The sequence below is a fragment of the Scyliorhinus canicula genome, chromosome 12 (assembly GCF_902713615.1).
Source record: "Scyliorhinus canicula chromosome 12, sScyCan1.1, whole genome shotgun sequence".
Classification (NCBI taxonomy): domain Eukaryota; kingdom Metazoa; phylum Chordata; class Chondrichthyes; order Carcharhiniformes; family Scyliorhinidae; genus Scyliorhinus; species Scyliorhinus canicula.
Genome location: NC_052157.1, coordinates 154,166,513 through 154,191,101, shown reverse-complemented (window position 1 = coordinate 154,191,101; position 24,589 = coordinate 154,166,513). Strand labels below are relative to the sequence as shown.

The 24,589-nt window shown below is 45.3% G+C and overlaps 1 protein-coding gene across 3 annotated transcripts in view; it reads left to right on the top strand.

Moving 5' to 3' along the window:
• The window catches only part of ulk2 (unc-51 like autophagy activating kinase 2), a 127,709-nt gene that overhangs the window by 72,383 nt on the left and 30,737 nt on the right, over positions 1-24,589 (top strand). For 2 of the 3 annotated variants that reach the window (XM_038814596.1, XM_038814594.1), the window contains exons 13-15: positions 9,647-9,818; positions 10,621-10,681; positions 12,352-12,444. In XM_038814596.1, the coding sequence (XP_038670524.1) occupies positions 9,647-9,818; positions 10,621-10,681; positions 12,352-12,444 (326 nt within the window). The remainder of the gene's footprint in view (positions 1-9,646; positions 9,819-10,620; positions 10,682-12,351; positions 12,445-24,589) is intronic. The other variant, XM_038814595.1, reaches the window with a different exon arrangement.

Here is a 24,589-nt window from a genome sequence, read left to right as displayed (position 1 = left end):
GATGTCAGACACCTTCCCATCCCCGACCCACACCGCCGAAAGCACCCTATCCCTTACCCCCCGCGGGGGCAGAAAAGGGAACCCCTCCACCTGCCGCCTAGCAAACGCCTTGACCTGAAGGTACCTGAACATATTCCCCGGGGGGAGCTCAAACTTCTCCTCCAGCTCACCCAGGCTCGCAAACCTCCCGGCAATGAACAGGTCTCCCAACTTCCTTATGCCCGCCCTGTGCCACCCCAGGAACCCGCTATCAATGTTCCCTGGGACAAACCGGTGGTTCCCCCGCAGCAGGGCCTCCACCGAGACCCCACTTCCCCCCTGTGTCGCCTCCACTGCCCCCAAATCTTGAGGGTAGCCGTCACCACCGGGCTCGTGGTGTACCTCGTTGGAGGGAGCGGCAACGGCGCCGTTACCAGTGCCTTCAGGCTCGTGCCTCCACAGGACGCCATCTCCATCCGTTTCCATGCTGCCCCTCCCCATCCATTGCCCACTTGCGTACCATCGAGACATTAGCCGCCCAATAGTACCCAGAGAGGTTGGGCAACTCCAGCCCCGCTCCAAAAAGGCCCTCCTCACCCTCGGAGTCCCGTGCGCCCAAATAAATCCCGTGATGCTGCTGTTCACCCTCCTAAAAAAGGCCCTCGGAATAAAAATGGGGAGGCACTGGAACAAAAACAAAAACCTCGGGAGCACCGTCATTTTAACGGACTGTACTCTACCCGCCAACGACAGCGGCAGCATGTCCCACCTTTTAAACTCCTCCTCCATCTGCTCCACCAACCTAGTAATATTAAGCTTATGCAAAGTCCCCCAACTCCTAGCCACCTGAACCCCCAGGTACCTAAAACTCCTCACTGCCCTTTTTAGCGGGAGCCTATCAATCTCCTCCTCCTGATCTCCCGGATGTACAACAAACAGCTTGCTCTTGCCCAGGTTTAACTTGTAGCCCGAGAAACTCCCAAACTCAGCAAGAATCTCCATCACCTCCGGCATTCCCCCCACCGCGTCTGCTACATACAGCAACAAGTCATCTGCATAAAGTGACACTCGGTGCTCCTCCCCACCCCGCACCAGACCCCTCCACCTCCCCGACTCCCTTGGCGCCATGGCCAGAGGCTCAATTGCCAATGCAAAAAGCAAGGGGGACAGGGGGCACCCCTGCCTCGTCCCACGGTGGAGCCTGAAGTACTCGGAGCTCCTCCCATTTGTCGCTACACTCGCCATCGGGGCCTCGTACAGCAACCTCACCCATTTAATAAACCCCTCCCCAAACTCGAACCTCTCTAACACCTCCCACAAGTACCCCCACTCAACCCTATCAAAGGCCTTCTCCGCATCCAACGCCACCACAATTTCCGCCTCTCCTTCTGCCGCCGGCATCATTATCACATTTAGCAGCCTTCGCACGTTAGTGTTCAGCTGCCTCCCCTTCACAAAACCCGTCTGATCTTCATGTATCACCCCCGGCACACAGTCCTCTACTCTAGTGGCCAAGATCTTCGTCAGCAACTTGACGTACACGTTCAACGGTGAAATTGGCCTATATGATCCACACTGCAAGGGGGTCCTTATCTCGCTTCAGGATCAGGGAAATCAGCGCCTGTGACATCGTCGGGGGCAAAACTCCCCCCTCCAATGCCTCGTTAAAGGTCCGAACCAGCAGGGGGCCCAACAGGTCCGCATATTTTTTATAAAATTCAACCGGGAACCCATCCGGCCCCGGCGCCTTCCCCAACTGCATGTGGCCAATCCCTCTAACCAGCTCCTCCAACTTGATCGGCGTTCCCTGTAGAAGTCCCTGAAGACCCCATTGACCTCTACCCCCTTCCGCACCACATTCCCACCCCTATCCTTCACTCCACCAATCTCCCTAGCCGCATCCCGCTTGCGGAGCTGATGCGCCAGCATCCTGCTCGCCTTCTCTCCATATTCGTAGACCGCTCCCTGCGCCTTCCTCCACTGTGTCTCCGCCTTTCTGGTGGTCAGTAAATCAAACTTGGCCTGCAGGCTACGCCGCTCCCCCAACAATCCCTCCTCCAGGGCCTCCGCATACCTCCTATCTACACTCAGCAGCTCCCCCACCAGTCTCTCCCTCCCCTTCCTCTAATGTGACAACACAATATCAAGAAGGAACGGTCCAGTTCAAACTTGAAGTCAATGAGGTTGCAGAGCAGACAAATAATTGTGCAGTAGCTGGAGAATTCACGATAGTGGAGAAGAATGTCGTAGACTGCAGGATGCTCTCTACACTGCTTGCAAAGATACAAATAAAACTTAAGAACAACTGCACAAACCGAAGAAAGCCTACCATATGGCTGCAAGTGGAAGACAAAAGTTACAAAATATGTCAATGAAAATCCCCAGAATGGACTCAGTTTCTTCAAGATCGAGAATATTCGCCCTGAAATTAGCAAGAAAACTGCTAGCTCTTATTTCCTCCTCCTTGTGGCATGGTTAGCACTGCTGCCTCAGTGTCAGGGACCCGGGTTCAATTCCGGCCTTGGGTGATTGTGTGGAGTTTGTATGTTCTTCCTGTGTATGTGTGGGTTTGCTCCGGGTGCTCCAGTTTCGTCCCGCAGTCCAAAGATGTGCTGGTTAGGTGCATTGGCCATGCTAAAATTGACCCTTGGTGTCTAAAGGTGTGCAGGTTAGGTGGGGTTACAGGGATAGGATGGGGAAGTGGGTCGAGGTAGGGTGCTCTTTCAGAGGGCTGGGGCAGACTCAATCAGCCGAATGGCCTCCTTCTGCACTGTAGTAATTCTATGTTCTATGTCTATGACTGTACTTAGCAATTCTATGTTCCTTACATGCTTATATCAGGTAGAAAATCAGCCATGGTCTCATTGAATAGTGGAGCAGGCTTGTAGGGCTGAATGGCCTTCTCTTATGTTCTTAAAATGAGGCATTGCAAGATTCGAAGGCAGCACTGGGTGGTGTTTATCAGCTTTATGAAGAGAAACAATTTTGTACTGCATCAGAAGACCAAGATTTCAAAACGTCTCCCTGCAGAACCTGATGACAGGCTTATTGCATTTCCGTTTATAATCAGACATCGACAAACAAATGGGTACAGACTAGCCTGTATTGGAAACGTGAATAAGACTCCCATGAACATGCCAGCCAGTAAAATAGTGAGCAAAGTTGGAGGGAAAACAAGTGTTAGTGAAGACAACTGCTCATAGAATCACCATTGCGCAGTTGCGTTTGTTGGATGGGACAGAGCTTAAGCCAATTGTGATATTAAAGGGAAAATCCCTCCCGAAGCAGGAGTAGTCATCCACATTCATAATAAAAGATGGTGAAGGTGGCTTGAAAATATGGCTGAGGAAAGTTTGGAGGTTCCGGTCTAGAGGATTGCGTAAAGAGAAAGAACCTCTCCTCATTGGGTGTCTCTCTATAAAAATGTCCTCCAAGGATAGCATGAGAAAAAAGTGGAATGACTGGATCATCAGAGAAGACATTGCAGTAAGGGGACTATGCAGGCTCCGACATTGAAAATCCTCAATATGTTGTAGAGGCCTGCGATAAAATCAATGGAAACTGTCATCCAATCGTGTAAGAAATAATAATCGTTTTTATTGGCACAAGTAGACTTACATTGTCACTGCACTGAAGTTACTGTGAAAATCCCCATGTCGCCACATTCCAGCGCCTGTTCGGGTACACGGAGGGAGAATTCAGAATGTCCAATTCACCTAACAGCACGTCTTTCGGGACCTGTGGGAGGAAGCCGGAGCACCCGGAGGAAACCCACGCAGACACTGGGAGAACGTGCAGACTCCGCACAGACAGTGACCCAAGCCGGGAATCGATCCTGGTGCTGTGAAGCAACAGTGCTAACCACTGTGCTACCGTGCCGCCATGTAGGATATCTAGTGAACTGATGCCACAGGAAAATTATTATTTCTGGAATTATATGGCCAATGATGACTTGCTGTTGAAAATTATGTTGATGATCCATCTGATGATGCCATTCAAGAAACCGATCGGATTATGGTATTTGCTTCTGGAGATGAGTGTGATATTTATGGATTTTTATACATGTTCAGTGTGTTCTTTTCTGCACAGAGAAAAAACTGAATGAAATTATATCAATTTGTATGTATGGCTTTTGCCTTTGAATTTAATATGCAGAAATTGATATCTGTCACCAGAGAGCTTATTATTTGTAAATAAAAATGTATTAAAAATTATTTGACTCCTTTTGAGCAGCTTCTGGGATTTGAGTTGGGGGGAACAATCATATATCTGGCAACTCTGCGATTTCGAGATGATGGGAGAAGGTGGATTTCAGCCTCTCAAATATTGCTCCTAAAAGTCGATACCCTATTTTTTTATTTTGACTCAACATTTGGTCTTGGAAGTTTAACTTTGGCACATGTAAATGCAATAGTTTTAGTTCAGCAAGCCTGCCATTCATAACCGGTCAAAGACTGTCCATTTCATAGAAAGATATTTGGGAACAATTGTTAACCTTGACTTGCACATATAAAAATCAGATTTGGCTGCAGAGTTGTAAATTAAATGTGTATTCCAGCTAAGTTTGCATTTTTATTTGCATCAAAGCTAGCTGTAGAATAAACCTACACACAAAACCACAATTTGTTGTATGTAACCTGATCTCTCCTCTATTTGTCAATGTTCTGTTAAGCCAAGCACCCATACAATTGGCCATAACATATGGTGCAGCAAAACAAACTTTTTCCTGTCCATTGACAGCCAGTTTCCAGAAGAATTGATGACATTTTCTCTTGCATGCCACCCATGTCGATTAAATTATAGTCCAATCATGTCATCTGCAACTAATAATCTTTATTATTAACACTGCATTGAAGTTACTGTGAAAAGCCCCTAGTCGCCACACTCCGCTGCCTGTTCGGGTACACGGAGGGAGAATTCAGAATGTGTAATTCACCTAACAAGCACGTCTTTTGGGACTTGTGGGAGGAAACCGGAGCGCCCGGAGGAAACCCACGCAGACACTGGGAGAACGTGCCGACTCCACACAAACCGTGACCCAAGCCGGGAATCGAACCCGGTACCCTGGTGCTGTGAAGCAACCGTGCTAACCACTTGTCCTGATACATATATTTCATTGCCACCTGTCTTCATATTTTTGATAACCTCTCAAGCTCGGAGAATACCTGGTGTGTGGATTTATCCAGACCGAGATAACCTGGTGTTTTGTGATGAATGTTTCTAAGTTGTGAAATCGATTATGTTTTGATCCTGAGCATTAAAAAAAATTTGTTCTTGGGATGTGGGCATTGCTGGCTGGGCCAGCATTTGCTGCCATCCCTAATTGCCCTTGAACTGAGTGGCTTGCTATGCCATTTTATTGGGGTGGGGGTTAGTTAAGAGTCAACCACATCGCTATGTGGGTCTGGAGTCGCATGTAGGCCAGACCAGGTAACTAGGGCAGATTTCCTTCTCTCAGGACATTAGTGAACCAGATGAGTTTTTAAGCCAATCGGCAATGGGTTCATGGCCATCATAAGACTTTTAATTCCTGAATTCAAATTTCACACTCTGCCATGGTGAGTTTTGAACTCAGAATCTCACAGACCATTATCCTGGGTCTTTGCATTACTTGTCCAGTGACAATACCCTTTGTCTTTCCTAAAACAAGTTTGTATTCCCTCCTTTTTTCCTTGGTTCCCCTTTCTTTTAGTTTAGGCGTTACATTTTTAATCCATGGGTAACTTTAAAAAATAAATAAATTTAGAGTACCCAATTATTTTTTTCCAATTAAGGGACAATTTAGTGTGACCAATCCACCTACCCTGCACATAGATACATAGAAGATAGGAGCAGGTGGAGCCCTTTGAGCCTGCTCCGCCATTTATCACGATCATGGCTGGTCATTCAACTCACCAGCTTAATCCTCCTTTCTCCCCACAACCTTTGATCCCATTTGCCCTAAGTGCTATATCTAGCCGCCTCTTGAATATATTCAACTGCTTCCTGTGGTAATTCCACAGGCTCACCAGTCTTTGGGTGAAGAAATGTCTCCTCATCTCTGTCCGAAATGGTTTACCCTGAATCTTCAGACTGTGACCTCTGGTTCTGGACACACCCACCATCGGGAACATCTTCCCTGCATCTATCCAGTCTAGTCCTGTTAGAGTTGTATAATTCTATGAGATCCCCCATCATTCTTCTGAACTCCAGCGAGAATAATCCTAACCTAGTCAATCTCTCCTCATATTACAGTCCTGCCATCCCTGGAATCAGTTTGGTAAATCTTTGGGTTGTGGGGGTGAAACCCATGCAGACACGGGGAGCATGTGCAAAGTCTAAATGGACACTGAGGCAGGGCCGGGATCGAACCCGGATCCTCAGAGCCGTAGGCAGCAGTGCTAACCAGTGTGCCACCGTGCCGCCCGATCCATGGATGATTTACGGACATTTATGTACAGGTCAGCAAGGTGGTTAGCACTGCTGCTTCACAGAGCCAGGGACCTGGATTCAATTCTGGCCTTGAGTGGCTGTCTGTGTGGAGTTTGCACTTTCCCCGTGGGTTTCCTCTGGGTGCTCCAGTTTCCATCCACAGTCCAAAGATGTGCAGGGTTGGCTGGATTGGCAGTGATAAAAATTGTCCCTTAGTGTTCAGGAATATGCAGATTAGGTGGAGTTTTGGGTATAGAGCAGGGGAGTGGGCCGAGGTAGCGGGCACTTTTCAGAGGGTTGGTGCAGATTCTGGGCGGAATGGCCTCCTAGACTGGAGGGATTCTATGATTCTATTTGTCTTTTAAGGCAGCCTGAATCTTTAATTCAAGCAGATGGAAGCAGTGGCTTTAGCCATTAATTGAAGCCGAAGCTGGCGCAGTGGTTAGCACTGGCACTGCAGTGCTGAGGACCCGGTCTTGAATCCCGGCATTGGGTCACTGTCCGTGTGGAGATTGCACATTCTGCCCGTGTCTGCGTGGGTTTCACACCCACAACCCAAAGATGTGCAGGTTAGGTGAATTGGCCACACTAAATTGCCCCTTAATTGGGGAAAAAAAAATAATTGGGTTCTCTAAAAAAAAATTTTTTAATTCAAGCAGAAGCTTGTACTGGTTTGAACAGGAGACCACAGACTGACTGGCACCAATGACAAGATTGGCTGGGACTCTGTTTGATTGATTTGACTGGTGGCCAGTGAATTGACCCATAAGGCTGTGCTCTGCCTGGTAGCAGGTGGTGACTGGATCTGATCCCACTGGAAAGTTTCAGAGTCCCATGGTTCCATTTTAATTTAAGTTTGACTCCTGGCAGCACAAAGGTCCCTTCGTCCTCGAGGTCCCACTCCGTTTTTCTGCAGAAAGGCTGTGTTTCTGAACTGGCAGAGAGCCTGGATGAATCTATGTACAGGCAGAGTCCAGAACCGACCAACTCTCTTTCCTGAACAGCAAAGGCAGACCCGACTAACTCTCCCTACAGAAGTTAAGAGGCCTGAATGTGGACCTCGAGCTGAAGGCCCAGTTTGAAGCGAAATAAAATCTCTTTCCGGAAAGTACAACTTTTCTGCACTATAGAGGCCTGAAGGCTAACCATGAAATGTAGGCAAGGTTTGAGGAAACAAAGTCTCTGCCTCTCCAGGAAAGATGCGAGTACAGTGTTTTTAAAAGCTTACTGTGAAAAAAACATGCAAAGAACTATCACCTGAAGCAAAGACTCTTTTCTCTTTCACTTAATAACAATAATAATCTTTATTTTCACAAGTAGGCTTACATTAACTCTGCAATGAAGTTACTGTGAAAAGCCCCTCGTCGCCACATTCCGGCGCCTGTTCGGATACTCGGAGGGAGAATTCAGAATGTCCAATTCACCTAACAGCACATCTTTTGGGACTTATGTTTGTTTCCCCTTTTCCACCCCTGTGTTTGTCTGATGTGTGTGTGTGTGGGTGTGTATGTGCATAGAGGGTAGGAGGCAAGTTAAAGTAGGAGTTAAATACTTATTAATAGTTAATCAACCGTTTTTGCTGCATATTTCATCATTGTTCTGGTTAGAAATAAAACTAATTGTGTTTCAACTTACAAACCTGGTGACTGTAATTGTTGGGCAACCAAGGGCCAAAGACGTTTGGAGTATTATTGGTTAGTTCACTTGTGTTGACTCCAGCATTATTGGTTAGTTCACTTGTGTTGACTCCAGCATTATTGGTTAGTTCACTTGTGTTGACTCCAGCATTATTGGTTAGTTCACTTGTGTTGATTCCAGCATTATTGGTTAGTTCACTTGTGTTGACTCCAGGACAAGTGGAGCTGGAATTGGTCGTGCACGCCCTAGGTGTCGTAATAGTAGAAAAATAAGCTTCACTGGAGCGAGCATGCTCTTATTGCAGCAATCTTAAAACACCAACTTGAGCCCACTGGTTCAATGCTGCCCAAGTCCTTGAATCATCTTGAAGTCCCTATCCTTTCGTGTTTTACTGTATTTACTAAACATGATAACTTGACAATGGCAGATGATCAATAATGTAGCTGCTGTATCACTTGCTGAGTAATCAGTAAATGATTTATCATGGGATGTTTTGACTTACGGGCCAAATAGAAGTATATTCTTCCCTCTAAAGTTAGTGTGCTGTGTACTCTTGTGTTTAGTATGACATGGTGCCCAGCTCTTCAGACCAGTTAGTGACAGACTAAAGGTCATGAGTGATTGGGACTAAATACTGCATTTCTGCAATGAAAATGCATTTCAAGAAATCGGTAAAAGATCTTTGATTTATAAAGCATTGTTCGTGACCACTGGATGTCCCAAAGTGCTTTTGAAGTATTTTTTTGAAGTGTAGTCACTGTTGCAATGCAGACAAAGAAGCAGCTAATTTGCATTCAGCAAACTCCCAACAGCATAGAACATACAGTGCAGAAGGAGGCCATTCAGCCCATCGAGTCTGCAACGACCCACTTAAGCCCTCACTTCCACCCTATCCCCATAACCCAATAACTCCTCCAAACCTTTTTGGACACTAAGGGCAACTTATCATGGCCAATCCATCTAACCTGCACGTCTTTGGACTGTGGGAGGAAACCGGAGCACCCGGAGGAAACCCACACAGACACGGGGAGAACGTCCAGACTCAGCACAGGCAGTGACCCAGCGGGGAATTGAACCTGGCACCCTGGCGCTGCGAAGTCAGAGTGCTAGCCACAGCATGGTAGCACAATGTGATGATAAGCAGATAACACTTGAAATATTGAGGGATAAATATTGGCCCAGGCACTGGGGATAACTCCCCGGCTCCTCTTTGAAATAGTGTCATTCGATCTTTTACATCCACCTAAACAGGCAGACTTTAGCGGTTATACATTTTGATCTATTTTTGGCACCCTTAATATACCTTTGCCTTTCAGAAGCCACCCTAAATTATGGTTATGATGTGGTGACTGGAGAAATTAAAAATAGCAGAGAAAATAGACCAGTGCAATCTTGCCTTGTATTTTATGTGATGAAGTAAATGTACAATCACAATCCTCTAAAGGATAACATTTTAAGCAGACATAATCTAAAACTACTGTGTTCAAGAAACCTTGCAATATAACCGAATAAGTTCCAATTTATAATTTTATTAATGCAGCTCCATGATTATAAAGGCAGATTGTGATAGTACCGTCTGATATTGTTACTGTAATATAACCTTTCTTTTTTCCTCCAGTCATTACCAGATATGCAACGTATACAAGAAGACAATCTGTCTTCCCCACCTTTGGGTCCACCTAACTATCTGCAGGTTTCCAAAGACTCTGCCAGCAGTGGCAGTAAGAACTCTTCATGTGACACAGATGACTTTGTTCTCGTTCCACATAGCATCTCTTCAGATCAGTCATGTAAGCAGCTGCTTTTCGCTTCTGGTGGTTTTGTTTCACTCCTTTCAAATGTTCACGTTTGCCGTTATATCTTTATAAACAAGAGGAGGTGGGGTGGGGGATGGGGGATGGGGGGGGGGGGGGGGGGGAAGCTGAGTAGAGTAAATGTGTTTTATTCTTTCTGATTGGGGGTTCCAAAAATGGAGAAATGTTTCAACCTCTAGCAATACAATAAACATTCTTCACTGACACACAAGATTTGCCAAAAATATGAATAATTGACAATCAAGTGAAGTCACACTTGTATTTGGTTTCTGTAAAGGTTTTGTTTCCCTTTTCCAAATTTCCCATACAGCATATTCAAGACTTATTCAAAAAGATGGCACCTCCAGCAGTACAGCCCTCCTCAATACTGCATTGGTAGGTCAGCCTAGATTAGGTTTCTGAATTTGACCTTTTCAACCACTAAAGAGGAAGAGTGTTCCCGTTAACCCAAGGTTGATAGCTCAGTGGACAGATGATGCTGACGCTGCAGTGAGCTGAGTTGGCTCAAACTAGATCTTTTTGAACAGCTTTGAGTTGGAAACTTGATTTGCTGCTTGCTCCTAATTAATTTACTCGCATAATCTTATCACAAAGCTTTGCTGTAGCCCTGCTCTTGTGAATTAAATAGAGGATCAGAAAGTTATCTTATCAGATGCTTTTAATTCCATTGTCTTTTTAAAGTTAAGAGATAAATATTCAGCTATCTTTAACCATTGTGTTTACCTTAGTGCGGGATTTGGTGTTTCTGCTTCTAAGTCTATTCTAAAACTTTCTACAGATGACATGCCGTTGGGGACGGTTGGCAGACGAGCTTCCAGTGAATTTTTGATGTGTGGCGGGTACGTACGAATCAACTAAAATTCTATAGTTTGTAATTGCTCAATAGTGATGGAGGAATTATTTGGAATAGTACTACATTCATTGGAGATCATGTCATGAACAGGATTCACACGTTAGTGATTTTAGGATTAGAGGGGACACAAGTTCATAACTCAGAAGGTTGCTGATTTGGAATTCCCTTTAAAAGGAGTTGAAGCAACATCGCATGAGAACTGGGGATTAATAGCATGTTTTGTTCTCTCTCTCCAGAAGAGATAGGAAAAGGAACTTGAACTTAGAAATGACAGTGTACTAAATGAATCATTAATATCCGAGTGGATGGAGCGGCATGTGGCACAGCGCTGAGGGCCCGGGTTTGAATCCCGGCCCTGGGTCACTGTCCGTGTGGAGTTTGCACATTCTCCCAGTGTCTGCGTGGGTCTCACAGCCCAAAGATGTGAAGCTTGGTGGTTTGGCTACGCTAAATTGCTTCTTAATTGGAAAAGAAAAATAATTGGCTACTCTAAATCTATAGTAAAAAAACAATTAATATCCGTTGGGACCTTTGACAAAGGTCCATTTGCAAAACATGATCTAATCTTTTCAATAAAACCATACAAAGGGATGGAACACAAATACTTTGTCGATTAACATTTGTAACAGTAATTTTGAGTCTCCTGTGCTGCTTTTCGAGGATCTGTGTTTGGGTGATGTGGGGAGAATTGGAGAAATCAGTATATGGACGTATAGATGGGTTGGGCCAAAGGCTTTCTTCATTTTGGACTGTATTATGTTTTGCCTAATATCAGCATTTCTCTGTATCTGAATTAATGTTTGTATCAGACTGCAAACACTTGATGAAGTTCAAGGAATAAAATGATTTCACTATTATTGAATTTCTTGAGAAACAAGTTTCATAATTCAACTTGATAAAATGTGACGTTGGGAATTGTCAAACAACGCGCACAACTGTTTGTTTAGCCTATTTGTGGGGTGCATTTCTTGAACCGGATTTGCAACCTCAGAAGATGAATAATAGTGCCTCCTGTAAGAAGCATAGCTCCATGTTGCTTTGCATGGCACCTTAATGTATTTGCTTATGTAAACTGTGTAAATGTCTAAACACATTATTCACTCAAGTAGAGCAATATTGTTAAAATGCAAAAATATATGCTGAATTCTTGAAAATATTAGAAGGCAGCATTGCATCTCAGTACAATAAATATTCAGTCAAATTGGTCATTCGGAACAGTTTCAAAATTCTTTCCAGTCTTTTAATAATTTGGGTATCAATGGCTGAATAATAAATGAGGCTTTTTAAGGAAATGTGTTTGAACGTTTTTAACTGCTGAGATGCAAATAGCAATGACTATGGAGAATGCAAAAAGTAGAGATACATAAGCTGTACCAACTATTCAAGTTTTCTATGACTATCAACTTTGCCCCTGTGAAAGATATGTAACAGAGTGGCAAAATAAAATTAAGTATTACTTCTTACTGTATGTTCTGAAGGAAGTCCTGAGAAAAAGTTCATGACAGATGCTTAATTTTAGCCAGCCAGAAGGAGGAGGTGTTGGGGTATGGGCCTTGAGGCTGAAATACTCAAAAGGTTAGCACGACAAACACTATAGATGCAAAATAGAAAATTAAATGAGCATCTTCGATTTTTCTGTCTCCACCAACTCATCAGGCAGTCACCTTTAACCTCTTCTGGGGGCTCAGCAGTTCTGCAGAGACCTTCCTCAGCCTCATCCAGGTCAAGCTCTTCTAGCTCGGCCAACAGGTAGGACCTTCATGTAGAGTTTATAAAGGAATAAGCATCCGGGGTAGAGTTTCCGCTTTGGACACAGTCGAGAAATGCACTTGAAATTTTGTTGTTTAAGTTACAGCTTCAGGTTCCCACTAAAATTATTTTGAACAATTACAGATGTAAAATATTTCACGAACGAGCGCAATCAGGCAGTGTAATTGAACACACCTGTTTATTTTTTTGTTAAAAATCATTCTTTGTATTAAGGAGTGGTAACCTGGTCATTAAAAATTTATTTTAAAACATACACACATAACCATTTAATAGATTAATTGCTGTACATTTCTACATAATGGTTTTCCACATGAAAAATATTTAATTTAAAACTTGCCCAGGAAAATGTGTCCAAGTTGAAGTGCTTTCCCAAACCAATGCAATTGGCAAATCTCCCAAGTTTGACTTTGGCCAATTTATACAAGTTGGGCCTGACTGAGCTAAATTAAATATTGAATCAATATCTTTTTTTAAAACATGGAAAATCTGATTTTTTGTGCTTTTGGGCATAATTCACCAATGTTTTAAATTCACCAATTTTGGCACTGGTTCAGCCCATTTGAGCTCAAACCAGTGCACAAAACAAGCAAAATCTCCAGTATTTCATTATCTGTTAGAGAGCCACATCTGAGACTATACTTGGAAAACACCAAAATGAATTCGTAATAGTTTTATCATTTATCCACAGATTGATAGCTTATAGTTTTAACTTTTTCAGATCAGAATACTTTTGGGCTAGCAATTTTTGTGGAGGAAAGTAATACATTTTTGAGACAGGGAAGCGAACCTTCTGACGTGAGAGCCAATGTTTATAACATCCTAAGGAAAACCACCAAAAGTGGCATTTCTGTTAATGCACATGATTTTATTTTATAAATTTAGAGTAGCCAATTCATTTTTTCCAATTAAGGGGCAATTTAGCGTGGCCAATTCACCTAACCTGCACATCTTTGGATTGTGGGAGCGAAACCCACGCAGACACGGGGAGAATGTGCAAACTCCACACGGACCCAGAGCCGGGATCGAACCTGGGACCTCGGCGCCATGAGGCAGCAGTGCTAACCACTGGGCCACCGTGCTGCCCTATGCACATGATTTTCTTCTTGTATAATTGAAAATAACTCCCAACAATCAGAGTTACCATTGACCAGACACTGAACTGGGCCAGCCAAATAACTACTAACGCTCAAGAGCAGGTTAAAGGCTAGGAGTAGCTCATTTTGTGACAAAACCTGTTCACCATCTATAAGGCACAGATCAGGGATGTAATGGAGGACTCACCATTTGTCTGGATGAGTGCAGCTGTAACAACATTAGACACTAGAAGCTACCCACCATCCAGGATAAAGCCGCCCTGATAGTCACCCCCTTCTGAAAGCTCCAGCAGCAACTCCCTCCATCACCAAGAGTGTCAGCAGCATGTACTCTATATAAGATGCACTGCAGCAACTCACTAAGGCTCCTTCAACAGTAGCTTCCAAACCTGTGACTCCTACCACCTAGAAGGGCAAGGGCAGGAGACATATGGGAGCACCACCACCTGCAAGTTCCCCTCTAAGCCTCTCGCCGTCCTGGTTTGAAACATTGTTGGCATTCCTTCATTGCTGCAGGATCAGAATCATGGCACACTCTTCCCATCAGTACTGTGGGCCTACCTGTACCAGATGGAATGCAGAAGTTCAAGAAAGCAACTCCACTACCACATGTAGATGGGTAACAAATGCTGGTCTTGTCAGTGATATCCGTATCCTGTGAAAGAATTTTTAAAATGTCCCTGTCACATGGCATCACTAAATCAAAGCTCCCGTTGTTGAAAACCACCTGTTTTATTAGATTTCAACTCGTAATATATAAGTACCAACAAGCTAAAGGTTGGTTAGTGGAATGTAATGCAGCGATCCTCCTCCAAGGGGCTTTTCACAGTAACATCATTTGAAGCCTACTTGTGACAATAAGCGATTTTCATTTCATGTTATATCTTCAGGGCAGTATTTTGTACCATATGAGCCATCTTGCGAATCATGTTCATGTCATGGAGGTTAGGTTATCTATGGACAGGTACTAACATTTTTTTCATTGCCTTTTTTAAAACAAAAACTTAAATGTAAAAGCATCCACAAAATCCACTCCACTTATCTAAAGATCAAGTATCGTCTGCTGTTTCATGCTGCAGTGGATCCAAGCCGGAGAGCAATCTGTTGTACCAGTAAAACCTGTTAATTTATATTTGTCCTGGTTGCCTAATTCATTGTCAAACGAATATATGATACAAATAGAGCATTTGACAAATATGAAGCATACTTAATCATTTTCTGCTGCTGACCAGAACCTGTTGCTGATTTAATTTGAGAGTTCTCTAGTCGGCCGACTTGTGGGGTGCAAATAATATTCCACGGGACTTCATATTGCGTCCTCTATATAATTAGGAGTTTTGAGAGGGAAGTCACTTCTACTGAGCTCCATGATCTTGTGTCTTGGTGCATTTCTTAAACCCTTTGTACTTTTAGCATTAGGATTTGAAAGAGAAATCCTTCAAAGGTTTATGTTGCATCCACCTGCGGATCGCTTCTGCTTACATAAATCCAGAACCTTTGGATTTTCACCAAATCCAGAATAGAAACCGTGTCAATCTATTTATTTAAAAACGAGCATCCTGTTTTGAATCACTCCATCACTGGCGCCCATGCCTTCGTTTAACTTAGCCCTAAGTTCTGGAATTCTCTTTGAAGACACCTCCTCTTCTTTACCCTGCATTCTTACTATGGGCACTCCTTTAAACCTATCTCTTTGGCCAAGCTTTTGGTCATTTGTCCTAATATCTCTCTGTGGTTCAGTCTCTCATTTTGTTTTATAACGCTCAATGAAACTCAGTGGGGCATTTTATTTTGTTAGATTGTTTAATGCAAGTTATGAAATTGTTGTAAAAAGTGATGCACCTATCTGTAAAGCAAGGTGTGTTTACTTATACTGACTTGGTACTATCTTTAGTCCTTCAGAAATCTTTGCATTTCATTTTGGATTTATCTCAGCATGGTGATCCAGTGGCTGCCTTAAAATCCAACATTAATATCACGTTTCCACAACGGTTTTTTAAAAGCGTTTTGGAGCTTGAGTAATTTGTGTTGGACATGCACCAAATTAAGCAGCTGTCATGTCACAGAATGAATGTGTTCAGGATCACGTATTCAGGATGTCCCAAAGGCGCACAGCCAGTTAATTAAAATTTGAAGTAAAGCCACTGTGGAGCGAGCAAATGTAGCTTCTGCTTCCTCAGCAGTGAGTCTTCACAAATGGCAAGCGAGGTGAGAAAACAGTTAATCTGTTTATGGTGTCGGTTGCACTTGGAAATGTTGACCTGGACATCAGGAACCTTTTTCTTTAAAAAAAATTAAATTTAGAGTACCCAGTTCTTTTGTTCCAATTAAGGGCCAATTTAGCGTGGTCAGTCCACCTACCCTGCATATCTTTGGGTTGTGGGGTGAGACCCACGCAGACACGGGGAGGATGTGCAAACTCCACACGGCCAGTGACCCAGGGCTGGGATCGAATCCGGGTCCTCGGAGCCGTGATGCAGCAATGCTAACCACTACGCACCGTGTTGACCCCATCAGGTGAACTTGCTGCTCTTCAAATAGTGCAGCGCAATCTTTCAACTTTATCGGAATAGAAACACAGGGCTTTTAGGCCAATGTGTCATCCAAACGATGACACCTCTAACATGTAACACTACTTTGGTGCTACACTGAAGTGTATTGTGGGCAAACATGCCACCAACTGAGTGGGACAATGTTTTAAAACTTAATTCATGGGCTTTGGGAATCGCTTACTAGGCCAGCATTTATTACCTATCTGTAATTGTCCTTGAGAAGATGGTGGTGAGCTGCTTTGAACTGCAGCAGTCCATGAGGTGTAGGTACACCCACAATGATGTTAGAGAGGGAGTTTCAGGATTTTGACCCTGGACAGTGAAGGAATGGAAATATATTTCCAAGTCAGGATGATGTGTGGATGGGAGAGACCTCCAGATGATGGCGTTCCCATGTGTCTGCTGTCATGGTCCTTCGACATGGTAATGTTCATGTGTTTGAAAGGTGCTGCCGAAGGAACTTAGGTGAGTTCCTGCAATGTATCTTGTAGATGGCATACACTAATGCCACTGTGGGCCCGTGGAGGATGGAGTGAATGTTTGTTGGATGGGTGCGAATCAAGCAGGCTGCTTTGTCCTGGATGGTTTTAGACTTCTTGTGTGGTTAGAGCTGCACTCCGGGCAAGTCGCATGTGACTTGTGCCTTGTAGATAGTGGACAGGCTTTGGGAAATCGGGAGGTGAGTTACTCTTTGTGGGATTCCGAGCCTCTGACCTGTATTGTAGCTGCAGTATTTATATGTCTCGCCCAATTCAGTTTATAGTAACCCCCAGGATGTTGAAAGTGGGGGATTCCGTAATTGTAATGCCACTGAATGAACAGGCCCAATGGTTAGACTCTATCTTGTTGGAGGTGATCATTGCCAGGCACCTATGTGGCACGAATGTTACTTGCCACGTATCAACCCAAGCATGGATATTTTCCATGTTTTGGTGCATTTTGACATGGACTGCTTTAGTATCTGAGGAATCGTGAATGGTGCTGAATATTGTGCAGTCAACAGCGAACATCCCCACTTCTGACCTTTGGCAGGAAGGTTATTGATGGGACAGCTGAAGATGGTTGGACTGGGGATACTGCCCTGAGGAATTCTTGCAGAGTTGTCCTGGGTTACGATGACTGATTTCTAATAGCCACAACCATCTTCCTTCGTGCTATGTATGGCACCAATCAGCGGAGCCTATGCCCCCAATGCCCATTGACTCCAGTTTTGCTCGGGTTCCTTGATGCCACACTCGGTCAAATGCTGCTTTGATCTCAAGAGCAGCTACACTCCCTCGCACCTCAGGATTAAATTCTATTTATCCCTTCAGTTATTCCCACTCTTAGAACAAAGCATTTTTTCTATTAGTGAAACATTTCTCTGGCAAAAATATCTTGCTTCTTTATTTGTTGTTTGGCCTATCAGGAGCTACACTTGAATTGTTTGTAAGTTTCGCACTTCCAAGTTAACTCTCCTTTGCTCAAGTGCCAAGATGAGACTTGAAGTTTGCTTTCTGGAGGAAATTGTTGTAATGTTATGAATGGTATTTAAATTCCATCCACGGAATGGGACCAGAGGGCATCATCTCATAGTAAAGTGTTGCCCAATAAAGACCGAGGTCAGAAGGAATTCTTTACCGCAGGGAGTGTAGAGGCTAGGTCGTTAAGTACACTCGAGGCTGAGATGGACAGATTTTTAATCAGTAAGGGAATGGAGGGTTCTAGGGATAAGACGGGAAAGTGGAGTTGAAGATTATATTAGATCAGCCATGATCTCATTGAATGGTGGAGCAGACTCAATGGGCTGAATGGCCGCCTTCTGATCCTACGTCTTATGAAGTTGTGTGCATTATTGAATTGTTATTGGCCTAGCAGCATAACTGACTCTGCGGTGAGCATCTGAAGTGCAGGAACTTTTCTGGAGAGGTCAACAAATGTGCCTCGGCTTGGTTTTTACTTGTAAACATTTAATTCTATTAATACAAATGAGTTTTGCTTTAACTTCCTCGAGGCACGATGGATGGTTGGCTCGATGGATGGTTAAATGGGGCCAGTTGGTATGGTACAGATCGGAGAAGTCTAAATTAAATTCTTGTTTTGTGCTTTACTGATACCTGGGGCATCCACTTAACACCATAATTTAGCCACGGTGTCATTGTTGTCTCAAGGAAAATGTTTGTGTGTGGATGTTGCTGTGAATTATTACGCCTTCCACAGTTAGTAGCTTGCCTTTGATAATTCACTTGAATAGCCATTTAATAGAGATATTGGAGATCTATCAGTGCACATGGAACTTTACTGCAGAAGAGATTGGGGTAGATTGGTGAAAAGGAAATCGGTGTTGCTCTCTTGTAGGTGATTTTATGCAGCCCATATTGACAAGTATTCATTTGCAAGTGAAATGTGAAGGCTGTGAAAGGTAGAATTTCAAGTTACTCCCCTTCCCTGGATTGACACCTTTATTTAACAATGCAAAAATGTTGAATTTAATTGGAGGAAACTGCCTTGGTGCTCTGTCCAGTAGCATCTGTTATGTCGCATTTTTCCACATATGTACACTGTGTACATTTCTGCTGATGAAAAATTGCAGTTGAAGATTGAGAAGGTGCTGACGGTTGTGGGGGTTTTTTTGTGTGTGTATGTACGATAATGCAGTCTTTCTTTTGTTATGGGAGCGGCGTTTTTAGAACCCCAAAATGTATCATGGAGTTCAACCAGGTGTGGTATTACAATTATGGACACTTGGGTTTTTAAACACAAAACAATGTTTATTCCATGAATTCAACTTAACCTTTTTAAATAAACATTGGATCACTTGCCACCCCTTACTTCAAAGATAACCCCAAAAATAATACAACACTAAATAATCCCTCAAAATGTTCGTTCAAACCTTCAAAAGACTTAACACCTTTAAACAGAAACACATCAGGTTAAAGACATTACTATTATGAGTTTAAATCACCCAAATGATTCCGAGATAATCTTTCCTGCCAGTGATCACCGCAGATCCAGTTCACTGCAAACACAGACACACCCAAGCTCTTTTCCTCAAAACTGGCTTTCTCTTTTTAAACAGCTCACAGCAAACCAGCCAGACACTTTTCAGCTGCTCTCTCTCAAAATGAAACTAAAAAAAACTCCCAAAAAGCAGAAGGTGATCTCAACTCGGCTACCCCCACCCTCTGACATCACTTCAGTAATATGAGCTGCTCCATTTCTTAAACATCCATTACTTAAAGGTACTCTCACATGACACTTCCTTTAAGAATCCACTGGAACCGCACCCCAGGGCGCAATGGGTTGGTGTATCAATGCAGTTCGCCATGGCGTAATGGGATACATGTTCATAGCGGTGAGTTCCCAGTTTATGGCCAAGTTGTTGGGAAGGTGCCAAACAAAAGGTACATCCCTACAAAAATGGAGGGAGATAATCAGTGGGTGAGTGATCTGCACTGTGCCGACACTCTCCTCGCAGCTGCTTGCAGAGGAGTGGAGAGATCTGGGAGAATAATGCCTCCCCTTTTTTTGGCCAGAGAATGATGAAAGGTTTGGAAGAACATTTAACTAGACCGAGCCTGGGGTAGGGAGGTGGGGGGGTTGTTTACATTGCTGTACAAGTTGGATTTTATCCTTCAGCTTTTATTACAGACTTCTGTCAATGGCGTTAACCATTTATAGATTGATTTTTGCTGGAACATTGGACACGTGTATATTGCGCAGTTGAGCCCAAGTCTATTATTAAGGAACGTGTATGTGTTCACCCCGGCCAACTGTAGATTGGCAAGAGAGCAGAAGAGGTTTACAAATATGGGAAGCTTCAGTTATGACGGTAGATTAGAGGGGTAAGGACTCTTCTTGGAAAGGAGATTTGACAGAGGTATCCAAAATCACAAGGGGCCTGGACAGAGTAGATGCGGGCACGGGGGGAACTGTTCCTGCCAGTGAAAAGATCAAGAACGAGACGGCATAGATTTAAAGTAATCGGCAAAAGAAGAAAACATGATGTAAGAAAAAACTTTTTCAGACAGCGAGTGTTCTCTCTGAGAGCATGGTGGAGGCAGGTTCAACCGAGGAATTCAAGAAGGTGTTGGATGATTTATTTGTTTGTGCAGGGTTACGGGGAGAAGGCAGGAGAAATGGCACGAAGGACGATGCTCGTTGGGAGAGCCGGTACAGACACGAGGGGTTGAATGGCCTTGTGCACTGTAACAATTCCATGATTCTATTCCAAATGTTATTCAACTTTACCGGCTTAGGGAGTGGTCAGTGGTTTATGCAGAATAAACACTTGGTGACCTTGTAACGCACAAGCAATGAGCAGTAAAACTGATTTACTGCAATAGGAGTAGTTTGTTTTGAATAAAACTACCAAGTGTATCAAGAGGAGTTTTAGGTTTTCTTGGTTTGATCTTTGGGTTGACTGAACAACATGGATGAATTTTCACAGGTACGTTAGTCACAATCATTTAAAAAAAAATAAAATTTTTTTATTGAAATTTGTTGAAAAATGTAACAACAAAACAATAGTAATAATAACAATAATAAACACCCCCCCCCCCCCCCCCCCCCCCCCCCCCGGCACCCGTAACACCGCATATAACAAAACCCCCCCCCAACCCAATCAACAACAAAATAAATTAACAATAAATTAAATTAACATAAACAACGCCTCCCTGAAACCCCCCCCGGTTGCTGCTGCTGCTGACCTAGCTCTCTAACGTTGAGCCAGAAAGTCGAGGAAAGGCTGCCACCGCCTAAAGAACCCTTGTACCGACCCCCTCAGGGCGAATTTGACCTTCTCCAGCTTAATGAATCCCGCCATGTCATTGATCCAGGTCTCCACGCTTGGGGGTCTCGCATCTTTCCATTGCAACAAGATCCTCCGCCGGGCTACTAGGGACGCAAAGGCCAAAACACCGGCCTCTTTCGCCTCCTGCACTCCCGGCTCCACCCCAACCCCAAATATCGCGAGTCCCCAGCCTGGTTTGACCCTAGATCCTACCACCCTCGACACCGTCCTTCCTACCCCCTTCCAGAATTCCTCCAGTGCCGGGCATGCCCAAAACATATGGGCATGGTTCGCTGGGCTCCCCGAACACCTAATGCATCTGTCCTCACTCCCAAAAAACCTGCTCAACCTCGTCCCAGACATATGAGCCCTGTGCAGTACCTTGAACTGGATGAGGCTAAGCCTCGCACATGAAGAGGAGGAGTTCACCCTCTCCAGGGCGATGGCCCATGTCCCCTCCTCGATCTGCTCACCCAGCTCCACTTCCCACTTAGCCTTCAGCTCCTCTACCGACGCCTCCCCCACCTCCTGCATCACCTGGTAGATGTCAGACACTTTCCCATCACCGACCCACACCCCCGAAAGCACCCTATCCCTTACCCCCCGCGGGGGCAGCAAAGGGAACCCCTCCACCTGCCGCCTAGCAAACGCCTTAACCTGAAGGTACCTGAACATATTCCCCGGGGGGAGCTCAAACTTCTCTTCCAGCTCACCCAGGCTCGCAAACCTCCCGGCAATGAACAGGTCTCCCAACTTCCTTATGCCGACCCTGTGCCACCCCAGGAACCTGCCATCAATGTTCCCTGGGACAAACCGGTGGTTCCCCCGTAGCGGGGCCTCCACCTAGCCCCCCACTTCCCCCCTGTGTCGCCTCCACTGCCCCCAAATCTTGAGGGTAGCCACCACCACCGGGCTCGTAGTGTACCTTGTTGGAGGGAGCGGCAACGGCGCCGTTACCAGTGCCTTCAGGCTCGTACCTCCACAGGACGCCATCTCCATCCGTTTCCATGCTGCCCCCTCCCCATACATTACCCACTTAGGTACCATCGAGACGTTAGTCGCCCAATAGTACCCTGAGGTTGGGCAGTGCCAGCCCCCCTGTATCCCTGCCCCGCTCCAAAAAGACCCTCCTCACCCTCGAAGTCCCGTGTGCCCAAACCAATCCCGTAATGCTGCTGTTCACCCTCCTAAAAAAGGCCCTCGGAATGAAAATGGGGAGGCACTGAAACAAAAACAAAAACCTCGGGAGCACCGTCATTTTAACGGACTGTACTCTACCTGCCAACGACAGCGGCAGCATGTCCCACCTTTTAAACTCCTCCTCCATCTGCTCCACCAACCTAGTAAAATTAAGCTTATGCAAAGTACTCCAACTCCTAGCCACCTGAACCCCCAGGTACCTAAAACTCCTCACTGCCCTTTTTAGCGGGAGCCTACCAATCCCCCCCTCCTGATCTCCCGGGTGTACAACAAACAGCTCGCTCTTGTCCAATTCAACTTGTAGCCCGAGAAACTCCCAAACTCAGCAAGAATCTCCATCACCTCCGGCATTCCCCCCACCGGGTCTGCTACATACAGCAGCAAGTCATCTGCATAAAGCGACACTCGGTGCTCCTCCCCACCCCGCACCAGACCCCTCCACCTCCCCGACTCCCTGAGCGCCATGGCCAGAGGCTCAATTGCCAACGCAAAAAGCAAGGGGGACAGGGGGCACCCCTGCCTTGTCCCACGGTAGAACCTGAAGTACTCTGACCTCTCTTCGTTTGTCACTACGCTTGCCATCGGGGCCTCGTACAGCAACCTCACCCATTTAATAAACCCCTCCCCAAGTACCCCCACTCAACCCTATCAAAGGCCTTCTCAGCATCCAACGCCACCACAATCTCCGCCTCTCATTCTGCCGCCGGCATCATTATCACATTTAGCAGCCTTCGCACGTTAGCGTTCAGCTGCCTCCCCTTCACAAAACCCGTCTGATCTTCATGTATCACCCCTGGCACACAATCCTCTACTCTAGTGGCCAAGATCTTCGCCAGCAAACCCCCCCCCCCCCCCCCCCCCCCCCCCCCCACCACCACCACCACCACCACCACACACAACCACCAGCGGCTCCGTCCGGTACAGTTCCCTGTAGAAGTCCCTAAAGACCCCATTGACCACTGCCCCCTGCCGCACCACATTCCCACCCCTATCCTTCACTCCATTAATCTCCCTAGCTGCGTCCCGCTTGCGGAGCTGATGCGCCAGCTTCCTGCTCGCCTTCTCTCCATATTCATAGACTGCTCCCTGCGCCTTCCTCCACTGTGTCTCCGCCTTTCTGGTGGTCAATAAAGCAAACTTGGCCTGCAGGCTACGCCGCTCCCCCAGCAATCCCTCCTCCGGGGCCTCCGCGTACCTCCTATCTACACTCAGCAGCTCCCCCACCAGTCCCCCCCCCCCCCCCCCCCCCCCCCCCCAATGGGCTCGGATGGAGATCAGCTCCCCCCTAATCACTGCCTTCAAAGCCTCCCACACCATCCCCACCCGGACCTCCCCCGTTTCATCGGCCTCGAGGTACCTCTCGATACATCCCCGGACCCTCCTGCACACCACCTCATCAGCCAACAACCCCACGTCCAGACGCCAAAGCGGGCGCTGGTCCCGCACCTCCCCCCGTCACAATCATTCTTATGCCACTGCTTTATTTAAAATCTGCAATTATGGAAATAGAAATTGAATCCATTGTCATATGTTTGGAAATAAAAAATAATTGGGTTTGTACTGAATGTGCTACATTTGACCTCCATTTCCTTTGCTTAAGGCTATTAGTAGGGTCATGGGTCAGCTGGTCAGCCTCATGCCTGTTCTATGATTCACTAAAATCATGCCTGCTTTCTATCTCTGCTTCATTTTACTATCCTTTGCTCAATATCCCTTGACACCCTGACCTAGTAAATCTCTGCCAATCTCAGTCTTGAAACTTTCAGTTCACCCCGACGTCCAGAACCTTGTGAAGGCAGCGAATCGAACCAACTCTCGGCGAATTTCCATTCCAACGAAAAACCTTCGCTCTGTTCCAGTTTTCAGAGATGTTAAAAACAGAAAATGTCCCAATCGATGATCACTACATTGACAGCCTTCTGATGTGGATGCAAACTGAAGATTGCATTTTTCCACACAGTCACTGTAGTAAGGGGAGGCTGTTGCGTTCATTTACAAAGGTCTGTCTCAGGAAGGGAAGTTGTCCAATTATTTCCCGGGTTGTAATTTAGAAGGTTAACTGTTCATTTGAACCAATCTCCTTTGTTGCACCCCAACATATCCGTTCAGAGTAGAATCCTGTTTTATTCGGAGCTCTAATTAGATTCGATATTTTTCAAGACTTGTTTTTACCAATTCTCCTTTTCTAAAGCTGCTGATTGCTGCTCGGGTACAGTTCCATGGGCACTGGCTGAGCTCCAAGTACTCTACCCAAATGACCGTTCTTTAAATGTGTGTGTTGTTGAATGTGCAGGGTGTTTGTTATTAGCCAGGGTTCACCTGCATACTCTGCAGCAGGGATCAGTGGCAGGAACTGAGTCTGAATTTTGTTCTTCCATCCAAGAAATGTTCAGGTATGCTGAGGCAAATTCTGCCTCCACCATTGTTGCCACCCGCTAACAGAAAGAGCACAGACTTGAAAAATTAGAGATTGAAACGGGAAGATAAGTTGTTTATCTGGCATTTAA